This window comes from Hoplias malabaricus, chromosome X1 (assembly GCF_029633855.1).
Source record: "Hoplias malabaricus isolate fHopMal1 chromosome X1, fHopMal1.hap1, whole genome shotgun sequence".
Lineage (NCBI taxonomy): Eukaryota > Metazoa > Chordata > Actinopteri > Characiformes > Erythrinidae > Hoplias > Hoplias malabaricus.
This window is the reverse complement of record NC_089818.1, coordinates 16,556,465-16,577,029: the sequence shown is the minus strand read 5'-3', so window position 1 is coordinate 16,577,029 and position 20,565 is coordinate 16,556,465. Positions and strand designations below refer to the sequence as shown.

At 39.1% G+C, this 20,565-nt stretch overlaps 2 protein-coding genes across 2 annotated transcripts; both read left to right on the top strand.

Annotated features, from left to right (window-relative positions):
- The first annotated feature begins 485 nt into the window (after positions 1-485).
- LOC136675975 (protein THEM6-like) lies at positions 486-4,207 on the top strand. Its single transcript, XM_066652809.1, has 4 exons — positions 486-516; positions 2,392-2,617; positions 2,849-3,128; positions 3,264-4,207. Exons 2-4 carry the CDS (start codon positions 2,400-2,402, stop codon positions 3,369-3,371), a joined length of 606 nt encoding a protein of 201 aa, XP_066508906.1. The 5' UTR covers positions 486-516; positions 2,392-2,399; the 3' UTR covers positions 3,372-4,207.
- Positions 4,208-6,032: 1,825 nt separating this feature from the next.
- Positions 6,033-20,505, top strand: LOC136675454 (E3 ubiquitin/ISG15 ligase TRIM25-like). Its single transcript, XM_066652007.1, has 15 exons — positions 6,033-6,756; positions 7,245-7,340; positions 8,280-8,513; positions 9,048-9,201; positions 9,683-9,742; positions 10,123-10,242; positions 10,925-10,976; positions 13,363-13,463; positions 13,607-14,187; positions 16,811-16,897; positions 18,221-18,454; positions 18,717-18,876; positions 19,446-19,505; positions 19,623-19,688; positions 19,955-20,505. Exons 1-15 carry the CDS (start codon positions 6,049-6,051, stop codon positions 20,503-20,505), a joined length of 3,264 nt encoding a protein of 1,087 aa, XP_066508104.1. The 5' UTR covers positions 6,033-6,048.
- Positions 20,506-20,565: the final 60 nt, after the last annotated feature.

Below are 20,565 nucleotides of genomic sequence, written 5' to 3'. Positions count from 1 at the left end.
GTTTCAGATCCACTCATACCAACAGAGGACACGTTATCATGCCACCTCCATGTCAGTGTCATCGTAGCGCTGACATTGATCCAACACCCAAGTTATACCTGCCCTATAGTGGTCCTGTGGTGGTCATGACCATTGAAGAACAAAGTGAAAGGAGCCAAATAAAGTGTGCAGAGCAACAGATAAGGCTCTAATCTGTATTTGCATAAGTACAGATTGCATCAGTGTGGTAAGATATAAAATTAATGCAGAATATTAGTGTGTGATTTTGTGGATCATGCAGTGTATTGTAAGGTTATTTGCCAAGATATTTAGTCATACCTGTGACGAATTTCTGAATACTTTTTTCAAGTGATGAATAACCGCTTTCATAACACTGTATGGGATATGGATTTTTCCCCCATTTGTTTCATTTTAAGAACCTGAACAGAGGGTTTTATTTTTAAACACGTGACCGCTGCATAAACCAATCCAGAGGTACAAGGAAGTACCCTTATTCTGCAGCCGGCTTTCCATACAGTGAGTATATAGTGAGAATAATGTATATTTTAAGGGCAAAATGTCTCTGTATTTTACGCCACATTTCCGCTGAACGTGTTCTGACTCGTGCCCTGGTTGGTTTTCTGTCTTTAAATTTGTAGTTTGTAGCTTCTATTCCGTTAAGCGCATTAACATCAACGGGCAAAGCTAACTAGCATTCTGTTAGTGTTGTCCTCAAATTGCCTCCTTCTCCCTATATAGTGCACTGCAGGGGTCATAAAACCATGTCGTGTTTATCCAAATATTATATTAAATATTAGATAAGGAGCCACACAGTTTATGACTAAAAGCTGAAAGTTTCAAACTACGCACATTTTGCGTGTAGAAGCCGTTATTTCAAGACCTTAGTAGTACGCTATGAAGGGAGTGGGAAGACATTTGGGACCGAGCCCTCACTGTACTGCAGCCAGTCTGTGATACTAAGAACATACATATTTGTGTTTTTTGTACAACGTCGATTTAATGTTTTCGTTGTCTCATAGCATAATCAGAAACCCGTTGCATCTAATGAAAGCTTAATTATTTTAATTGTTTATTTAACGTTGGAGCGGGTTTTATATGTTGTTTTCACAGCTTGGTTTGAAATCTATGTAGGTAGATGTCTTTCAGAGTGGTGGGTGATATGGAAAATGAATAACATCACGATACTCCGATAATTTTTCACGTCTTTGATATGTTTACACAAACAAAATTAGTGGCAAACCTATAAGTACCATGTTCTTATTCTGTCAATAAACACAGTTAAACAGACCAAACTACAAGATCTGACCCATTTTAAAAATCATAGTAATATTATTAATATAAGAAATTTGCACAATAAAATATGTGCACACTCTCAGTTCTTTTTTTTCTAGCTCCACTGATCATATAGGTACTTTTTATAGTTTTGCGGTTACATATGGTCATACATTTATTGCTCTGCATACATTGTTAGCCACCCAGTTCTTCATCTGTTCTGTTCTCATGAAACTACACAGGCCACAAAGACAAAAAAAAAAAAAAAACATACATTGATACTGTCTCTGATCTTATTGCTTTTGAAATAAACCCTCATATCTCCAAAGCTATAACTTATATCAGCTTAAGTTAATTAGTGAGAGATTGTATTAATTTGTGCACCAGAGAATGAATTAATCGATGAATTCATCAATAAATATTTACATATTATAGGACAGTTATGTGCAAACATTTTTAAGTATTTTCATGTAAATTATAGTTGTAATTGTAATTTAGACAAAATTTAAAAAATGTAAAAAAATTTCCTGCTCTTTTTGTTGTTTATTTTAAGTGTGGTATAATTTTAAACATAAATATTTTATTTTTAAAAATAACCTAAAATTAAGTATTAATATGTAAAAAATTTTATCACTAACTTTGAATTCACCTTCTTTAAAGAATCTAAACAAAAACTCACATGAATTTTGTGATAAAGTATTAACCCCAAGAACAGAACAAATGGATGCACATGTTTTGCAGCTCTTATTTTTTTTAGTTGAATAAAATGACAATTTTCATTTTTAATACTAGGCATTAGTTAACATGAAATGACAAAAGAGCGGGGAGAATTTAGAAATTTTAATTACATTTATATGTTACATAAACACTTTTAAAACTTACAGGAAAAACAAAAATAAAGATACTAAGTTTTGTTCAGAAAGAAAAATCAAGAAGCATTTCTTTAGAACTGTACTCAGAAAACCTTAGAGAACATACAGACTAAAGGAAATTGAAAAATGTGACCATTCAATGAGAAAGTGATCCCATAACCGAGTAGAGTAAACTGAGTGGTCAGATGTGTAGCTGTGTGTGAAATGTGTAGGTATGTGTCCTCCTGATACTATCTCCTAATTTCAGAGGTGAAGATGCTGTGGGTGCTGTCAGCTTTACTGGTGCTGTTTGGCAGCTTTGATGTGTGGTATTTCCTGAGGGGGGCGTGGGTCATTATAAGGTCAGCACTTCAGGAGCCAGTCAGAGATGTTCTGGCTGAACAGGTGACCCACAGCCGTGTGCTCCCTCAGGACCTGGACTTCATGGGCCACATGAACAACGCTCGCTACCTCAGAGAGTGTGATATGGGCAGGTACATGAAGACACTGGTTATATATATATATTTACACACTGTGACCTTCTATCCCTCACACAGCACTGCATTAGAAAACCAGCGTATTTCTGTAATAATCATGAACTCATTGACTGTTGTCAATGTCCATCTTTAATTATGTATTGCAAGTTTTACAAATACTTGTTATTCATAGCCAAAACCATGTGTAAATAATTTAAATAACTTTTTTGCCATATCATCCACCCCTAGGTTTGCCTTCTACACCCGTAATGGGATCTTCATGGCGGCTCAAAAGCTGAAGGCCACTATGGTCATTGGAGCATCCACTATCCGCTATCGTCGCTCTCTTGCGTTTGGGGAGGCCTTTGAGCTGCGCAGTCGCATTGTGGCCTGGGACGAAAAGTCCTTCTATGTGGAGCAGCGCTTCGTGTCCAAGTCTGATGGCTTTATTTCTGCTGTGATGCTGTGCAGACAGAATGTCCTTCGTAGTTCCCCTGACAAGATTTTGGAGTTTCTCTGCAAGAGGAAGGTAAAATCAGATGTTCAGAGTTTGGAATTTGTCTAGGAATCTTATAAATTATTATTTTTTTATTTTATTATTATTATTATTTAATATATAAATTTACTTCTAACTCAATCACTTGTCCTGGCTGTTTGTCTTTAGGTGGAATGCCCTGATATCCCAGAGGACCTTCAGCAGTGGATCAAGTTCATCTCAGCCAGCAGTCAGGCACTCAGAGCTGAGAGTGGATTGGAGGAGAAAAACAAGTGATTTCAGATAGGGACTTTATTTTATTTATCCAAACACAATCCCCCTATTTCCCCTCTAGGTCTTATTTATGTGACGTGCGTGACCTTAAAAAAGAAAGAACGTATAATCTTGAAAAAGGGATTTCTAGTTCTGAATGTGTACACAGCTCAAAATGTGGAGTCATTCTTCAGCATACAAATATCTACAGTACTGTGCAGAAGTCAGAGACCACTCTTCATGTATCTAATTTTCAGTCAAAACACACTTTAAGTACTAGCTATTTCATTTTTCAAGAGACATTCATGAGGAGATTATAGTATAACCCACTTCTTTTAGAGAAGGAGAAGAATAAATGGAATGTCCAGCCAAGGGCAGAAGTCCAAGAGCGTAATGGCCCTCTTGCTCATAACTCAAGGCTCTGTTCGCTAAAGCGAATATATGTTGGCTAACAACAGACATGGGCTGTTAGTGTTTTCCTCTAGGCATGTTGAGATGTTTTTTGCTGATTTTGTGTGAGCAGCTCTTCATGGACAGAAAGATGGTGTGGCTGGGTTCACATGTTTCAGATGAAGCATGTGGTGGACTTCACACCCACAAACAGATAGGACTGCATGATATGGGACTTCAGGAAACTGAAAGAACTGGTAGGCCACAAAGTAACCATCAGTAACACTTCTTGATCCGTCAGGTTAAGGAAATGGACAAAAAAAAAAGATCATTTGCAAATTAAATAGAGAAGGTTTTAGTATTCTCAGAACAAAGGACTGACGGCCCTAGAACTCAGACCTCACCTCTACATCCTTGGATGTGTTTGGAAGCACCTTGAATCATGAGAAACAGAAATCACGATCACTTCCTACAGCTAAGCTTTGAATATGTGGAAAGAAAACCCTGGAGAGCTGTTATAAATTTGAAAGCAGTTGATCTTAACTGAATGGAAAAACATCTACTTTTTAGAGTATTTGAAATTTTTTTCCCCAAATTTCCTTTTTTTATTATTATTATTATTATTATTATTATTATTCTGAAGATGAAGAGTGGTCTCTGGACTGAATTTATACCTTTTATGTATTGATAGCATATTATCATGTGGAAATACACTACATTAATGCACTTTTAAGTTTTATCCTTTGGGCTCCATTATCATTTTTGTATTCTAGATGATGTTAATGGGGACAAAAGAGAATGGTTTTTGTAAAAAGGGAATATTTTATTTACTTTTAGGGACCTTGAAAAGCAAATGATTGCATGTGTGTGGTCCAGAGAGTCTGACCTAATATATAAAAGAACAAATATATATTTGACCAAGTATAAGTGAACAAAATGTATCATATACTTGAAATTAGCTTTGTTTCAAATGTGCACTGACTACTGATGACATGAAATTTTAATGTAAAAATGATCTTAGTCACTGTTAGTAAATATCAACAGGTACATATTTATAGATTGTGAAATCTGCTCCAGTATTGTGTTAAATTCACCTAGTGTTTTTGGATCTGAATCTTCCAAAGGGATGTCTGCTTGTTATTTATTCTGAGGAATTCTGTTTTTTTTTAAATTATTATTATTACTTTATTTAAAGTATTTACAGCAAATAACTAAAATGAAGTTTGCGCACAAGATTTATTTGCATGGTGTTATTTAACTTTTAACATCATTTGAAGTGAATTCCAAAATGATTATCAAAAGTCTGCACTTTCCAATAAAGTCATTTTTAATAAATTAATTTGTGAAAGTACTTGATTTAAAGTATAAAAGGTCCTCTAGCCTGACGTGCTGCAAATTTTTACTCAGGAAAAAACGTGTATCCCTTTCTATTATTTACCATTCCTACATTCAGCAACATTATCGACCACAGTTAGAATCTACAGTCTTTGCACCCTTGTTTAAATACTGCCATCTAGTGTCTGTAGTTTTCTAGGTCAGGGTTGTAACAACAGATAATTACTGTAAGGGAAATACATTATAAATGCCCAATAAGCTCCAGCTCCAGCTGGGCTGTAAATGCCCAATAATAAACTGCAAACAAGCTAACAATATAGTCTTAAATAAGTTTGCTGCTCCTGAGTGAATTAGTAAATTAGTAAATGCTGGATGCTTTAATTATCATATATCACCTCTTAATTATACAATGGCATTACATTTTGTTTAACTAAGAATTATCAACAATAATAAAAAAAAACTGCAGGTTGTAAATAAATTTCATATTGAGGTGTTATCTCATAAAAATAAACAACTGTGTACAATTAAAGTAAGGAGACGCTTTACCTCATTAATAGGCCTCAGAATTTTGGGAAGTATTTTTTTTAATTGATTATTTAATGAGATTTTTTTTTAAACACATGGCCACGCCCACCGTCATGTTTCCTCCTCCTCCCTCATAAATAATTAATTGATTATAATAGGTGTTAAACAGTCATTTTTAAAACAATACACCGGATTGTTCATTTGATTTTCAGGGTGATGTTTTTCTCAAATTTTGACGCTCCCTTTCCAAGCGTTTGGCCTCCTGTCACGTGACTTTCGTTCTGCCAACAGCAGCAAAATAGTGACAGAGTGTCTCCGTTAATGTAACCTTCACGAATATTACTTTGTAAACCAAACGATATTTATCTATAAAATCCATTACAACACTTTTATTTTTTTAGTTTTTATTTAAATCAAATTTCAGTTTCATTCGTGGCCCATCCCCTGTCACATGACCCTCCTTCTTCCAGCAGCAATAACAAACCCCTGGCAGCCCTCTCCTCTGCGGAGCTGTGTTTACAGTGAGTGTGGAGCTAACTCTAAAATGGCGCAGGCCGGAGTGTTCTTGGAGCATGACCAGTTTAACTGCTCCATTTGCCTGGACGTACTGAAGGACCCGGTCACGGTTCCGTGTGGACATAGCTACTGTAAAGGCTGCATTAAGGGCTACTGGGACCAGGACGAATATCTGGGGATTTACGGCTGTCCGCAGTGCCGCCAGAGCTTCGCCCCAAGGCCGGTCTTGGGCCGCAACACTATGCTGGCCGACGTGGTGGAGAAGCTAAAGAAAACGTCTCTCTGCGGTGGTTCGTCAGTCTCCGCGGCTCCTCCGCCTTCTCAGTCCGAGCCCGAGTGCACCGAGCCCGGTGACGTGCCGTGCGACGTGTGCCGGAAAAATAAAGCCTACAGGTCCTGCCTGGTTTGTCTGGCTTCGTTCTGCGAAACTCACCTAAAGCCCCACTATGAATCTCCGGCTTTCCAGAAGCACAAGCTGGTGACCCCTTCAGTCAAACTCCAGGAAAGTCTCTGTCCTCGACACGACAAGCTCCTGGAGGTGTTTTGTCGAACCGACCAATACTGCATCTGCTACCTGTGTCTGACAGACGAGCACAAAGGCCACGACACGGTCCTGGCCTCTGTAGAGATAACCGACAAGAAGGTAGGGTTCATAGAAGTGCTTAATTAACTAGCTATAAAAGTCTTTTCTACTCTGTTTATGTCTCGAAGGTTTCTAGTTTTAGATTTAGTTTGTGATGGGGTGTGTATATATATATATATATATATATATTCTAATAAAAGGAAGTTCTCCACTCTATTTCTGTGTTAGAAAGCTGATATCTAGTCCAGTCTGAAAGGTACAGTGCCTGGTAATTCGCACTATATGTTGTGTTTTTGTTGCTAAAGTTATTGAAAATGCTGGAAACTATTCTGAGGGGAAAAAAATGGGAGATATACCACAAAGCAGGATTTTTCAGATAACTCCCCACTCTCCCTCACTCCTTTTCTGATTCAGTTGGCTTGATATTTGGCTCAGGTTATCTGGCTGCACTGAGAAATCCTGCTTTATTGAATACAGATGTCAAAACAAAATGGCTGTTATTGATGTCCTATTTAAAAATGTACATGTACACTGCTGGTATTTAACAGAACGCCCTGGCTGAGATGCAGAGGAATTCCCAGCAGAGGATTCAGGAGAGAGAGAAGGAGCTGCAGGATCTGAGACAGGCCACTCAGTCTCTCACTGTGAGTAGGCCATTTAAACAGCTTCCCCCTGATAGATAGTAGGTTGTGATGTGTTTATCTTTAGGGTTTCTTTAATCATTCCTAATGTTTGTCCTTATCAGGTGCTTGTAGATTTGTTATCGTGTCTATGTAGTCTATATGGTTGAAATAAGTAATTCCGTACTGAACACACTGAGCAAACCAGATAACTCGCTTTTGATCTGCTTCATTGTTTCACATCCCAGGTTTCTCATCTGACCTGACTTCATAAGCTCATGGCATCAGGTCTTACATCTTTGGAGCACACTGACAGTTTGACTGAACGTTATAGAGATTTAAGATTTATTTCTAAAGAATGACAAATGTATTCAGGTTAATGTCATAAACATCTTCGTGTAGTAATCCAATATTGCCTTCAGAGAACAAGCACACATTTAAATTTGAAATGTAAGTTTACCTACATGAGACGCAGCTAAAGTCTCCAGAGAGTTTCCCTTTAGAACTTGTGTGAACAGAAGCCAATACATAGTGGTTAAATACAGTGAAATTTACATAAACTATGACAGCTGGCAATGCTCAACATTTAGTTGTTTGTGAGGGAAGAAATTATGTTAGTGCACTTCGGACATGATTCTAGTGGGAAAATGTAAAAATCCATGTCCTTAGTCACATCTGCACAAATGTGATTGAATGTAAACAGCAAAGCAAGGAAGTGTGTGCCCTGTTTAATTTGAATTTTGTGAGAATTGTATTTTTGTACATGACTAAGAAATGAAGCAGCTTTTGGCTAAGAACATCTCCTGTTTCCAGGAGTTTCGTGGCCAGTGTGAAAGCGTAAAGGCTGCATGTGTTCATGACACAGTGCAACCAAAAGATTACAACGTTTTAAGTGTGAAAAGTGCCAGGACAGTTTTTTTCCTCATGTTATCAACATTCTGTTCCATCTGTCTCTTTGGCCAGCTCTCAGCGCAGGCGGCTGTCGATGAGTGCGAGCGGATCTTCACAGAGCTGGTGTGCTCTATAGAGCGGCGGCGCACTGAAGTGAAGGAGCTGATCCAAGCTCAGGAGAGGGAAGCTACAGGCCAGGCAGAGGAGCTCCTCCGGCAGCTGGAGCACGAGATCCGTGAACTGAAAAAACGAGACGCTGAGCTAGGGCAGCTCGTCCAAGCTGAGGACCATATCTCCTTCCTCCAGGTAGCACTGCTGACTCCTAGGTACAAGAGTATAACTTTAAGCTTAATGTTGAAAGGACTGGAGAAGACTTTCTGTTCAGAAACAGCTATTGGAAATATTTAAAAAATGTAAAATGTAGCCATTTCTGTATCCTTTGTAAACATGCTTATTCAGTTACATTAATATTGCTTGATTGTATTTATTAGCCTGTCTTTGGCTTGGTCAGCTATCAGGATTGATTGGCACCATAGGGATTCTGAATCTTACCAATGTAGAGTCTTTTAAATATATTTTGGGCCTCAGTACCATAGGCTGTGTTCATCTACATATACACTCATTATAAGTGGGAAGTGTTGACTGAAACCTGTGGGGAACAGGGATAGAACATTTGCATCACTTTGTGTATTTTCCTTGCAGGTCTCTATATGTTTTTCCACTGGATGCTGTATATAATTATGCATGTTTTATGTTATTTATCTGTGCGTCTAGTATAGTCACTTCATGTGTAATCACTAATCTTGAGCCTCTTCCTATCTGCTTGATGTTCATGGTTAGAACTACAGGTCCGTGTGTACTCCACCTGTGAGTGTGGATGTCCCCAGCATCACCGTGGACCCTGGCTTTGGATGTGTAATGAGCGCAGTGTCAGAATTCCAGGCCCTGCTGGACGACGTGTGCCAAGGTGGATTTGTAAATATCTCAGAAAAAGGTGGGCATAAATATCAGTAACTGTAAACTGTACTGGTATGAGACTTGCTGCACAATCAAAGCAAAGAGAAAATCGATCAGATACCAAGCCACTGTCATCAGAAAATGCACCTTTGGGTATTGGATTGAACCCTTGTAACAAATCTGTTCTGAAAAAGCACACACTCTGACTAATGTGATGATGTGGAAGTTCTTCCTGTGCTAAAGTAGTGTTTGTGTAATTCGGGAAGGAAAGGTCTATTATGATTATAATCTTAAGTGATGTGCTTCGGTTAATAAGTGTTCATGTTAGGTTAATGTAAGAGCTCATAATAGTAATTCTTAGAGAAGGAATATCTGCTTGGTAATGGCTGGTACTCAAGGATGTTAAGTCCTGGTAATGGGACAGGGAAAGTCACGTTGTACCAACTTCATTATAAATTCAACAGCAAAAATTAAATAATATTATAGTAAGCACTATCCTCTTTTTGACTTGTTGACAGTGAGTGATGTCACCATTGTTCAGAATGTGAAACCAAAGGCAGACACAGAGCCAAACACAGGTGAGAGATGGTCAAATTACTATATGCATTGCTAATACTCTGCAGGTTGCAGTTGTAGGAATCCTTAAACAATAGACGGAAAATAAATTTGACAGTGATATCATAATAACAAAAGGCCATTTAATTAAGGTTCACTATGTATAATTATTATTTATCATTGGTCATTTTTAAATTCAGAAAGGAAACTATTAATATGACAAACTGATTTGAATATTTCTATCTTAATATAAAGCTATAATTAATGTGCAAAGATGAGCAGCTTCTAATTATTTCTAATTTTGACTAAATCCTTTATTGTACGGAAGACTCCCCGACAGGGATTTGTATGAATTATGAAGACTAAAATTGATGTTCATTTAAAAAATTAATTTCTGTCACAGCTCTTCCTTCAGTGCCACCAGTTACTTTTCCAGTCAGCCCAGTTTTCCAGAGTTTTGGCGTTCAAAATGCATTTGGAGTCACGTCACCCGCCTTTACTGGCTTCACGTTCACATCATTCAGTGAGTGTAAACACTACGTTTGAATGAATTACCAATAGTTTATTGACACTAGTTTGTCCATGTTTTCGAAAAACATAGGGATCAGTAGCTCTGGTAACAGCTTCTTCTTTCCTGGAAAGTCTTTACACTAGATATTGGATATTTATTAAGATCAGACGCTGATATGAGATGATTATTTCTTAATCACAACCCACTCCAACACATCCAAATGATATTGGACAAAGCTGAATTATCTAAACAGGGTCTGTTTCATTTGAGCATAGCGTATCTAGGTAGCTATTTACTATGCTTTACTTTTTAACTTGTATTTTTCCTCTGACAAAGCAGTTCTGTCATATTTTTTGAGCATTCTTTCTATTGTAATGATGTTGAAGAGAGTTACCATAATTACATGGATGCATCATGATTCAATTTCCTAATGGTTGACATTAAGAAAATGGCCACCTTTTGTACTGAAAAGCTTAAAGGAAGAAATAATTAAAAATAAAGAAATAAAAATCCGCCCATATTCAAGTTGCATCATCAAAGGTTTTTTCCCTGGTCTTTAAATGAAAGACAGAAGGGCTCTACTATAAAATGCAACATTTTTAGAATAGATTTAACTTTGCCTACATTTGTCATATTGTCTATATTTAATTTTTGTTTATTTTTTTAAAATTTTTTCTTTGTCGTCTTTCTACAGGTTCCAGGCCTCCAGGAGCTCGACTCAGAACCCAGCAGCGGAGGAGGCGGAGGTAGCCTCATTCCAGACTGGACCAAGACCTGACCAATATTTGGAATTAGTTTTATTTATGGTTAACTGTGCATGATTTAATAACCAAGTTTTATTTTTATTATTTTTTTATTTAAAGCACAGCTTATGCTTATTTCATTTGAAAACAAGAGACGGATATATTGCAGATGGTAGATATTAGTGTTTGTTATTTTAAAAACTCTATTAAAGAAGCTGTCCAAAGTTTTATTTTCATGGAACCATGCAACTGCTTGCTTCCTTTCAGTAGCATGACCTCATCAGTGAATCAGATTCTTTGCCACATTTAATGTTTTTTTTTTTTTTTGCAAAGAGTTCAAAATATAATGTACAGTATTAAAGAGTCTTTATCCACACTGTAATTCTTTGACTGCTGTTGCCAAGATGTTCTTAGCAACCTAAACAAGCTTTTAAAAGTAATGTTGCTAAATTGCCATTTGTTCATAAAGTGTGTTTGAAGTGTCTGAATGTTTGTGAAATAATGTCTTACATAAGGCGTTTTGACAAGAATGCCAAAAATACTTATTTTTCATAACATGGAAAATAAAGTGTTTTCCCATGGGGCCTCCTATTAATCTATCATCATTCATTCATCTTCTGAAACTGCTTCATTCGTTCAGGGTTGCAATGGGTCCAGAGGAAGTCTCTCTCTCTCCCTCTCACACACACACACACATGGACAATTTCACACATCCAATCCACCTACAAACATGAATTTATTGAATGCTGGGAAGAAACCCATGCCAACACAGGGAGAACAACCCAAGCTTCCCACAAATCAGGACACTGGTGCTATGAGACGTTAACACTACATGTTACATCACCCTCTGTAATCTATTGGCACATTTTTATTGAAATATACACACAAAGGATTCATTTACAGAATTATGAATCTTAAATCAGGCTTAACTTACAAACAAATCTAGTAAAAATATGCAATGAAATGGGACTGTGGAGCATCTGCGAAGGAGCCTTAAGCAGTAGAGGAGTTGGTGAATGGTGAAAAACCCTCACCATTGTTATATAGAGCAGTAAAACGGCATTCTATGGTTTAACAGAGTGTCTTCCCCACAGTTTCTGTGCATATCATGCACTCATGCCTGAACACTCAAGTCCTCACAATGTAAAGCTAAGAGTAAAAGCAGTTGGCGCTGCAAAATGGACACAGTCCATAGAAATACCCTTAATTTCATATAAAAAATTTGGACTAGCAGGTGTCCACTTCCATTTAGCCCCACACTGTACTCAGTGGTGAAAAAACATTCCTAGTCTCAGGTTGCAGTTAAACATTGCCAAGGTCAACCTGGAGCTAAAACAAACATTCCATCTCGGAGGATGGGAAGCTGTATGACCCCATTTTGAGGCGATTATATTTCAAACTGCTTCTTAAAGAAGCTTTAAAAGCAAGAGTTATGACTTTTACTGCAGATCAAGAACTAACTTTATTTATCAAAGCGTTTAGTTGTTGTCTCTTGGCTTGGACGCACATTTCTAGAAAAACCTGTTATAGACCCTTTAAAGAGACACTCCATTCAACAAGAAACATTTACCCAGCATTATATCTGGTGTAAACATGCTTGCTCACATCAACACAGGTGCCACAGTGGTTTCTAGCCTGAGAGTTTCTTGTTTAAAACAAAGAAAACCCCCTTCTGATTATGTATTTTGAAGGTAGGAGGAGCCTATTAACAGCTACATTTGCACTGAGGTGACTTTTATTTTTTGAAACCTCATAATCCACCTCCTTCAAATCAACTACAGTGCTCAAAGATTAGAAATGACTTATAAGTAGGCTAACAAGCTAAGCTAAATTTAGCAATAATAATAATTAGCAAGGATCACCTTGATAGCTCAGTTTGGCTCCTTTTCTTTGACAAACTACAGCCTGTAATTGTAGAAGTACAAAGTGTACTTATATGGTCAGTGGAGCTGATAAAGTAGCCAGGCAGTGTATCTAATCAACCTTTACTTTATCATTAAGCTTTTACAAATGTCTCTGAAGCGTGACATTAGCCAAGAGTGAAACATTTTTGATAGTATTTGATTTTCTGCAAGACAGAGCCCATGGCAACTATAATCATCACAGTGAACAACAGAAGCCTGTTAGAGGAATTTAACAAAGGTTGTTAATATTGTTAATAATAAAGAATCTACGTGGACAATTATTAAAGTAATACTAAGTAAATTTTGATATTGTTGATCATGGGCTCCCCCTGATATTAAGCTTGAGTGCTCTTGTTAATTTTGACCCACATAAGAGCCACACACCTTCCATTACAAAAACGAGGCTTGTTGTCCACCAGAGCGGACTCCTTCCTTAACATTTCACTGTCATTTCTATGCAAAGCAGACCCATCCACCTGCTGCAGTTCCAGCCCTGTGGTGGTGGTGTGTCCTTCCCCTGTCGTAATCATGCCTGTGATTGGCCGCTGTGAGCCATTTCCAGAGCAACCTGTATCACCTTTCGCCTGTACAGCTGTTTCCCACGCCCAGTGTGTACATAAAACCCCTATTGTCTCTCTCTCTCTCTCTCTCCCTCCCTCCCTCTCCTTCTCCCTTTTCCACTCTTATCTCTCTCGCCACACGCCAAAGTGCACTGAGTGAAAATGGCAGCTGCCGCCACGATCTCTGTAGATGAGGAGCAGTTTTGCTGCTCAGTGTGTCTGGAGATTCTCCGGGATCCAGTGACCATTCCCTGTGGTCACAGCTATTGTATGGACTGCATCAAAGGCTACTGGAAGAAAACAGAGAACAAGGGTGGCTACTGCTGCCCCCAATGCCGGAGAGGCTTCAGCCCTAGGCCCGTCCTGGCCAGAAACACCATGCTGGCAGAGCTGGTGGAAAAGCTAAGGCAGGCCGGGTTGAAGGTGGAACACACAGGGCCGGGAAAAGTGGCCGAAGTGGATTGTGACCTTTGCCCTGGGAGAAAACGTAAAGCCGTAAAGTCTTGTATGAAGTGCCTGGCCTCTTACTGCGAATCTCACCTCAAACAACATAATGAACGAGACCGGTCCAAAACTCACCGACTGACCGATGCCACCAGGCAGCTGCAGAAAAGAGTGTGTCCCCAGCACTGCCGGCTTTTTGAGTTCTACTGCCGCACCGACCAGCAGCTCATCTGCTGTCTTTGTACCACAGATGGACACAGTGGACATCACACTGTAACGGCCTTGGAGGAGAGGACTGAGAAGCAGGTGACCATTCAATACAGTTAGAGCATTTTATATTAAAATACATAATCATATATCCAGAAATGCTAGTCCAGACTGGTTCGTGGTCATGGTATTCATTTTATACGTTTACAGGGTTAACTCCCCTCCACCTGACAGACTGGGGTTCAGTTCCCACCTCAGACAGGAACAACATACAACTGTCATTAATATAAAAATATATAGGTGGCTGAAAAATTGGAGTGACTGAAAATATTGACCCATATCCTGCTATATATTCCATTTTAGTGTTAGATCTCATGTTCCATAATAAAAGTCTCTTAAGTTGTTCAGAACATTGACAGTTTTACAAACATGAGGATTAAATTGAATCTGATTTTATGAAGTCGAGTACAGAGTGTTCACTTCCTGCTTTACCACAATCTGGGAGAGGTGGCAGGAAACTGACTGGACGCTATAAAACATAACCTGAAGTCGCTATAAACATGAATGACACAGCATATTCATTAAAGAGGAATAATAATTTAAAAAAAACCTAAACCTGTCGAAATAATAACATTACCGATTTATCAGACAATACATGGAGAATATATTTCTCAGTAATTTTTGCTGGACACAATATTGCCCACTGTGTTTACTTTTGGGTTAGTTTACTTAAGAATGAACATCACCAGTATTTTAGCCACTCTTTTTGTTGTTTTCTAGCTTTCTCTGGTCTCTGTTTTCTGGAGTCATTATTTTGATTTGTTTGAAAACATTGGTTTAATTTTATATTATTTAATTAGGCTATTTGAACATTTTACATATTCAATATTCAATGTCACTGGGACCCTGAAAGGGCCAAAGAAGATGTGTACAGGTGTAGCTGCATTTTTAGGTTATTATAATGTTATTATATCAGTGGCATTAAAGGGTCTTAAAAAGATAATAATATAATGTACTGCACATTTTTAGGTTGAGTATATCAGCCACCAAAATGTCTATTTTGACAGATCTATTTACCCCAAAACATGTAGTGTTTGCTATGTCCCATATAACATTCATGCTAAAATTGACACCTACACCATGAGCTGTAGAGGTCAGAACATGTAATCATGTTTTAGTAAAAGCAGCATGCCACCTAGTCCTTGAGTGAAGATGGATTCTTCCCGCAGTTTAAGTGCAATGTGTGGTTGCAGAATTTTCACGCCCGCAGTGCATGATATCATCAAACAATTCAGGGAATTATGGGTAATATCTGTATGTTAGGTAAAGGACCAAAATACACCAATGACAGCCAAGTAAAGTCGTGTACCTGTACACACACACACACACACACACACACACACACACACCAATCAGCCACAACGTTAAAATTACCTTACTTCAATTTTATTAATTGTCCATTTTATCAGCTCCATTAAGCGCACGTCATAGATCTACAATTACCAACTGTATTCCCTTTGTTACTCTACATGATTTGTAAGTCAGGACCCCCACAAAGCCAATACGATTTGGGTGGCGGATCATTCTCAGTGCTGTAGTCACTCTGGTGGCAATGTGTTGCACTGGTATGAGTGGATCAGACACAGCAGTGCTGCTAGAGTTTTTAAATCCCTCAGTGTCACTGCTGGATTGAGAACAGTTCACCAACAAAACATATCCATGTAAGTGTGTCTAGAACAGTGGCCTGTGAGTGGACCATAAAACTCTAGCAGCACTGATGTGTCTAATCCACTCATACAGACACAACAAACACTAACACACTGCACACAGTGCTGTAATTGTAGACTGTATGATCAGTGGAGATGATAAAATTGACAATGAGTGAAGAATATAAATAAGCGACTTTGTTTTTTGGTCAGCCAGTGTTTTTCACATACTGTTTAGAATTGGGATTTGTGCATTCGTCCAGTACAAGAAACTTAATAGCAGCTACGTATGAAAAAAAGGTCACCAAATGGTGAATGGAGAAACATGAAAGAATGTGATTTTGTTCATTGTGTTATACACAGGCTGGGTCACTTCATGTACTCTCGCATGCTACGGTTAACTTTACAAATCCTGTCTTATTACACAAAAACATAAATACACCATGAGAACAGAGAGTACGAGCCTCCAGACAAATGACAGTGTTGTTTAAGAAATGTCACCGGCTCTACAACAAAAATTGGGGTCACAGTATGGACAGCTCTGGAGCTACACAATGGTTTGCAGCACAAAAGAAATCAAAGTAAATTAAAAACCTATAGCTGACATTTGATTAAAGAAAAAGTTAGATAGAAAAGCAAATATACCCTTATCCTTATAACCTCAAACAGCTGGACACCTACTTAGGACCCTCTTTTTCAGCAGTATACTCCACTCTCCTGGTCACGCCAACTATAGAAGTATTTGATATTTACAAGGAGTGTCTAGACCTGTTTAGTCAAACACTAATCAGATTATCTAATTAAATAATACCTATAAGTATGAGGCTTGTTTAAAGCTGCATTCACTTGTAGTTCTATTTACACAAATTCAAAATGCTTTCAAAGCATTATGAATGACCTAAAAATCAGAGCTAGTTTGTCAAGTATTGTGTACAATCTGTGTGTGGAACGTAGATGATGAGGGTTAATATGTTGTGGCAACGTGTAAAGCATTGTTCATGTTACTCCCAAAACAGAGGCAGTTAGAAGAGGCTTTCAGAAGAGCAAAACTGCGTGGCAAGGAGAAAGAGAAGGAGATTCGAAATATCATGAAGTACCTTAAGGTAAATGCTTTGAAATGGTGGATAACAACCCCCTCCATGCTCTTCTTAACAGGTTCAGTTGGCTGTGTTTATGCTAGACAAGGAATCAGGAGAAGAACCATGGTTGTATGTCTGCTTTTAAAATGCAAAATTCCAAAGAATGTCTCAAAAACACAGAATCAGACAGCTGGGGTTTCTTACCTCACAAAATGAAGGAACCAGTCCCATCAACAAAATGGTGGGGCTTTTGAGTTGTGGGCGAGTGACGGAGGGGTGGGTGGAGACAGAGGCGGGGATTAACTGTGTTCACAGATCTGTGCATACTGAATAAATGTAAAGATAAAGGTGTAAAGCATTATGGGATTTTACATATGTATATTTGGTTAACAGAAGAGTTCAATTAAGCAGAGAGGGGTTTAATTGATGACCATTACTTGCAAGGACCCAGTGTTATTGATGAAGCTCACCAAATTCCATGAAGCACTACATCTGAGAGTAGTAATAGTGTCAGTGGGGACAGAGTTTCACCAAGTTTAACTGTATCCCCAACACACTTGACCTAGATTATCAGCTAATTATGAAGCCTTACTTTGTTAAACGTGAGTGAGAATCCAGTTCCACAAGGTGCTGCAGATCTAAACACCAGTCCATATGAAAATGTATACAGCAGAAGTATTACTCGAAGTCAGTTTAATTAAGTTCCACTTACTTTTTTTGGACATCATTTTCATGTAATAATGATCAAGGTTTTCAAATTTGCCGATGACTCCTCAGTCCACATATTTCATGTGTTTAGAGCAGAGACATGCAGCACAAGATTTGGGGGACGGTCCCAATGTATCCTTTGCTTCCTTCAACCACTCTAAATTCATTGCGCATGTACGGTAACAGAGCAAAACAAACACTAAACTCTCTTTGAAACAGCTCCTCCATTTCCGTACAGTAATTAAATTTTCATGCCATAGCCGCGAAAGCATAAGCTTTTCCGCCGACATCACCACCCACCCTCATTAGACTGTTCCATTTCAGAGCTCTGTTGGCTCCTCAGAAGAAGTCTTCAAAGCACTGTCCTACAGAGGACCCATCCTTCTGAAGCTGCGTGCAGCTAGGCTTGAGACACAGCCATATTTTACTGCGGTGCATAGTGGTTTCTTCTCTTTCAATGACACGCACTTTGTATTTATAGTGCCCCCAGCTGGAGAAACAAAGTGCCTATAGATTTTATAGCTTATGCAATATGCAATATTATGCAAAACATTTGCAAACTTTGCAAAACAAAGACACGAACAATATGTACACCGACTGGGTCTTAACACCTTATTTTTCACATCTGTCTCCGATCAGCGGTCTGGCCAAGCTGTGGAAGAGGACAGTGAAAAGATCTTCATAAAAATCAAGCGCTCAGTTGAGAGGAGACACTGCGAGGTGAAGGAGCTGGTCCGTGCGGAGGAGAGGGAGGCGCTGGCCCAGGCGGAAGGGCTGCTGGAGAGCCTGGAGCAGCAGATAGAAGATCAGAGGAGGAGGGAGAATGAACTGGAGCAGCTTTCACATAGCGATGATCATATCCATTTCCTACAGGTAACTGCAACTAGGTTATTGAAAAGTTCACAGCTCAAGTTCCCCCTGCTGGAGGCCATTTTCTAGCAGATAAAAACATATTCCGGATAATGAAAGGACGAAGGAAAGGGGGGTGTCAGACCTACAACATGTATTCATTTCTAGTTAAGATCCCAGGCTGCATACGTAGAGGTGTACATCATGGTTCAAGCTGAAGGCCTTTTCAGTCAGGCCACTGTACCATTAGCCAGTGTCTCAACAAGTGTCCGTCTGTCTCCTGCAGAAAAGCAGAGTCCTGTGTGCTCCTGCTGAGCTTGAGGAACCTCCTTATGTTGATGTCCATCCTTACTTCACCCTGCTGATCCTGAGAAGAGCCCTCACCGAGCTGAGGGAGCGAATAAACGACATGTGCGACAGGGAGTTGTCCAAGATCTCTGATTTGAGTGAGTTTAGCCATTGGTCAATTAGAACAAGACTTTCAATTCTGGATGCATCTTGGTGTTTTTACTCAAACCAGGATTCCTCAGATTATTCTAATATAGCTGCCATTTAAAGGAACATGAAGTAAGATTTGGTATTTCTGCTCCTGGGCTCCCCCTACAACCATAAAGTGTACTTCACCGTTTCCTACCCTCTTCCAAAAGTTACATAATGGAACTTTAGCAGTGCTGAGCCCAGAGTAGCAACAACAGAGGGTTTATTGTCCATATTATAGATCAGTGAAGCATCTCAGAAATTCTGAAGCTGTAACTAAGGTAAATATACTATGGATTGTTGCTTTAAGAACCTTTTACACTATGCTCCTTGAAGAAATTTTGGTCAATTTTGGCACATTTTCAAGCCAAGAAATGTTAAGTGATAAAGAACAGAATAGTTAAAGAAAAAAATATATATATATATTAAAGATGAGCCTCTGAGAAATCCTGCTGTCTGTGACATATCCAAGATGTTTTCATTTGCATAAGTATATTTCACTGTAAATATGGCTGATAATCATGTCCTCTGCTTATAGTTAAAGATGAGCACAGCGAGTCAGATGAGACCCTGAGTTCTCCCACACAAACTGAAATAGGTACCGCACACTACACATGCCCTAAGGCAGATAGCCCACAATCTGATCTGGACTTTTGGTATGTAAGAATACCCAAGAAACTAACCTGAGCTATTATTTCTATTGGATGCTTTTCAGCTCCTCCTGCAAAAAGCGTGGATCAATCCCGAGGCGAGCCAAACACAAGGGCCAACTTTCTGCAGTGTAAGCATATTCACAATTACCATCTCTTCAAAGCCATCATTATTAAAAGCTGTATGAGGTAATGAGGTGTTCACAGCCATGAAGTAACTTCAGAGTACAGTTCACCTAATGAGTCTATTAACAGAGTAAGAGGCCCAATGCCAGGGTTGTACTGAGGGTCATCCTCACAGCTAAAGAAGCAGAATACAGGCAACAAAGGCCTTGACTGCTTATATAAATCTGGGGAATACTTCTAACTTAATTGGGTTTCGTTCTTTAATTTGCAGACTGCTGTGATGTGACGCTGGACCCGAATACGGCCAACTCCCAGCTCTGCTTGTCTGAGGGGAACAAGAAGGTCAGCATGGGTTATGAATCACAGCAGTACCCAGAACACCCCGACAGGTTCAGCAGCTGGCCCCAGGTACTGGGCAAAGACGGCTTCTCAGAACGCAGCTACTGGGAAGTAGAATGGGCCGGAAACAGTGGAATCGCTATCGGAGTTTCCTATAAAGGGATTATCAGGCACAGTGGAAGCACGGACGGAAAACTAGGCTGCAATTCCAAATCCTGGAGTTTGGACCTCTCGGGTGGACTATGCACATTTCAGCACAATAAAAGCAAGACTGAGATACCCACTCCTATTTCACCAAGGATAGGAGTTTATCTGGACCACAAGGGAGGGATTTTGGCATTCTACTGTGTCTCACCAAGAGGGGACTCCATGACCCTGCTCCACAAGGTACAAACCACATTCTCCCAGCCACTCTACCCTGGATTTTGGGTAGGAGCAGGTTCAACACTGAAACTGTGCCCCATCTTAAACTTCTCCGCTTAGAGAGAGAGGATATGCAGCCTCTACGGTTAAGCAGAGGACAGTCTGAACACTGTATTTACA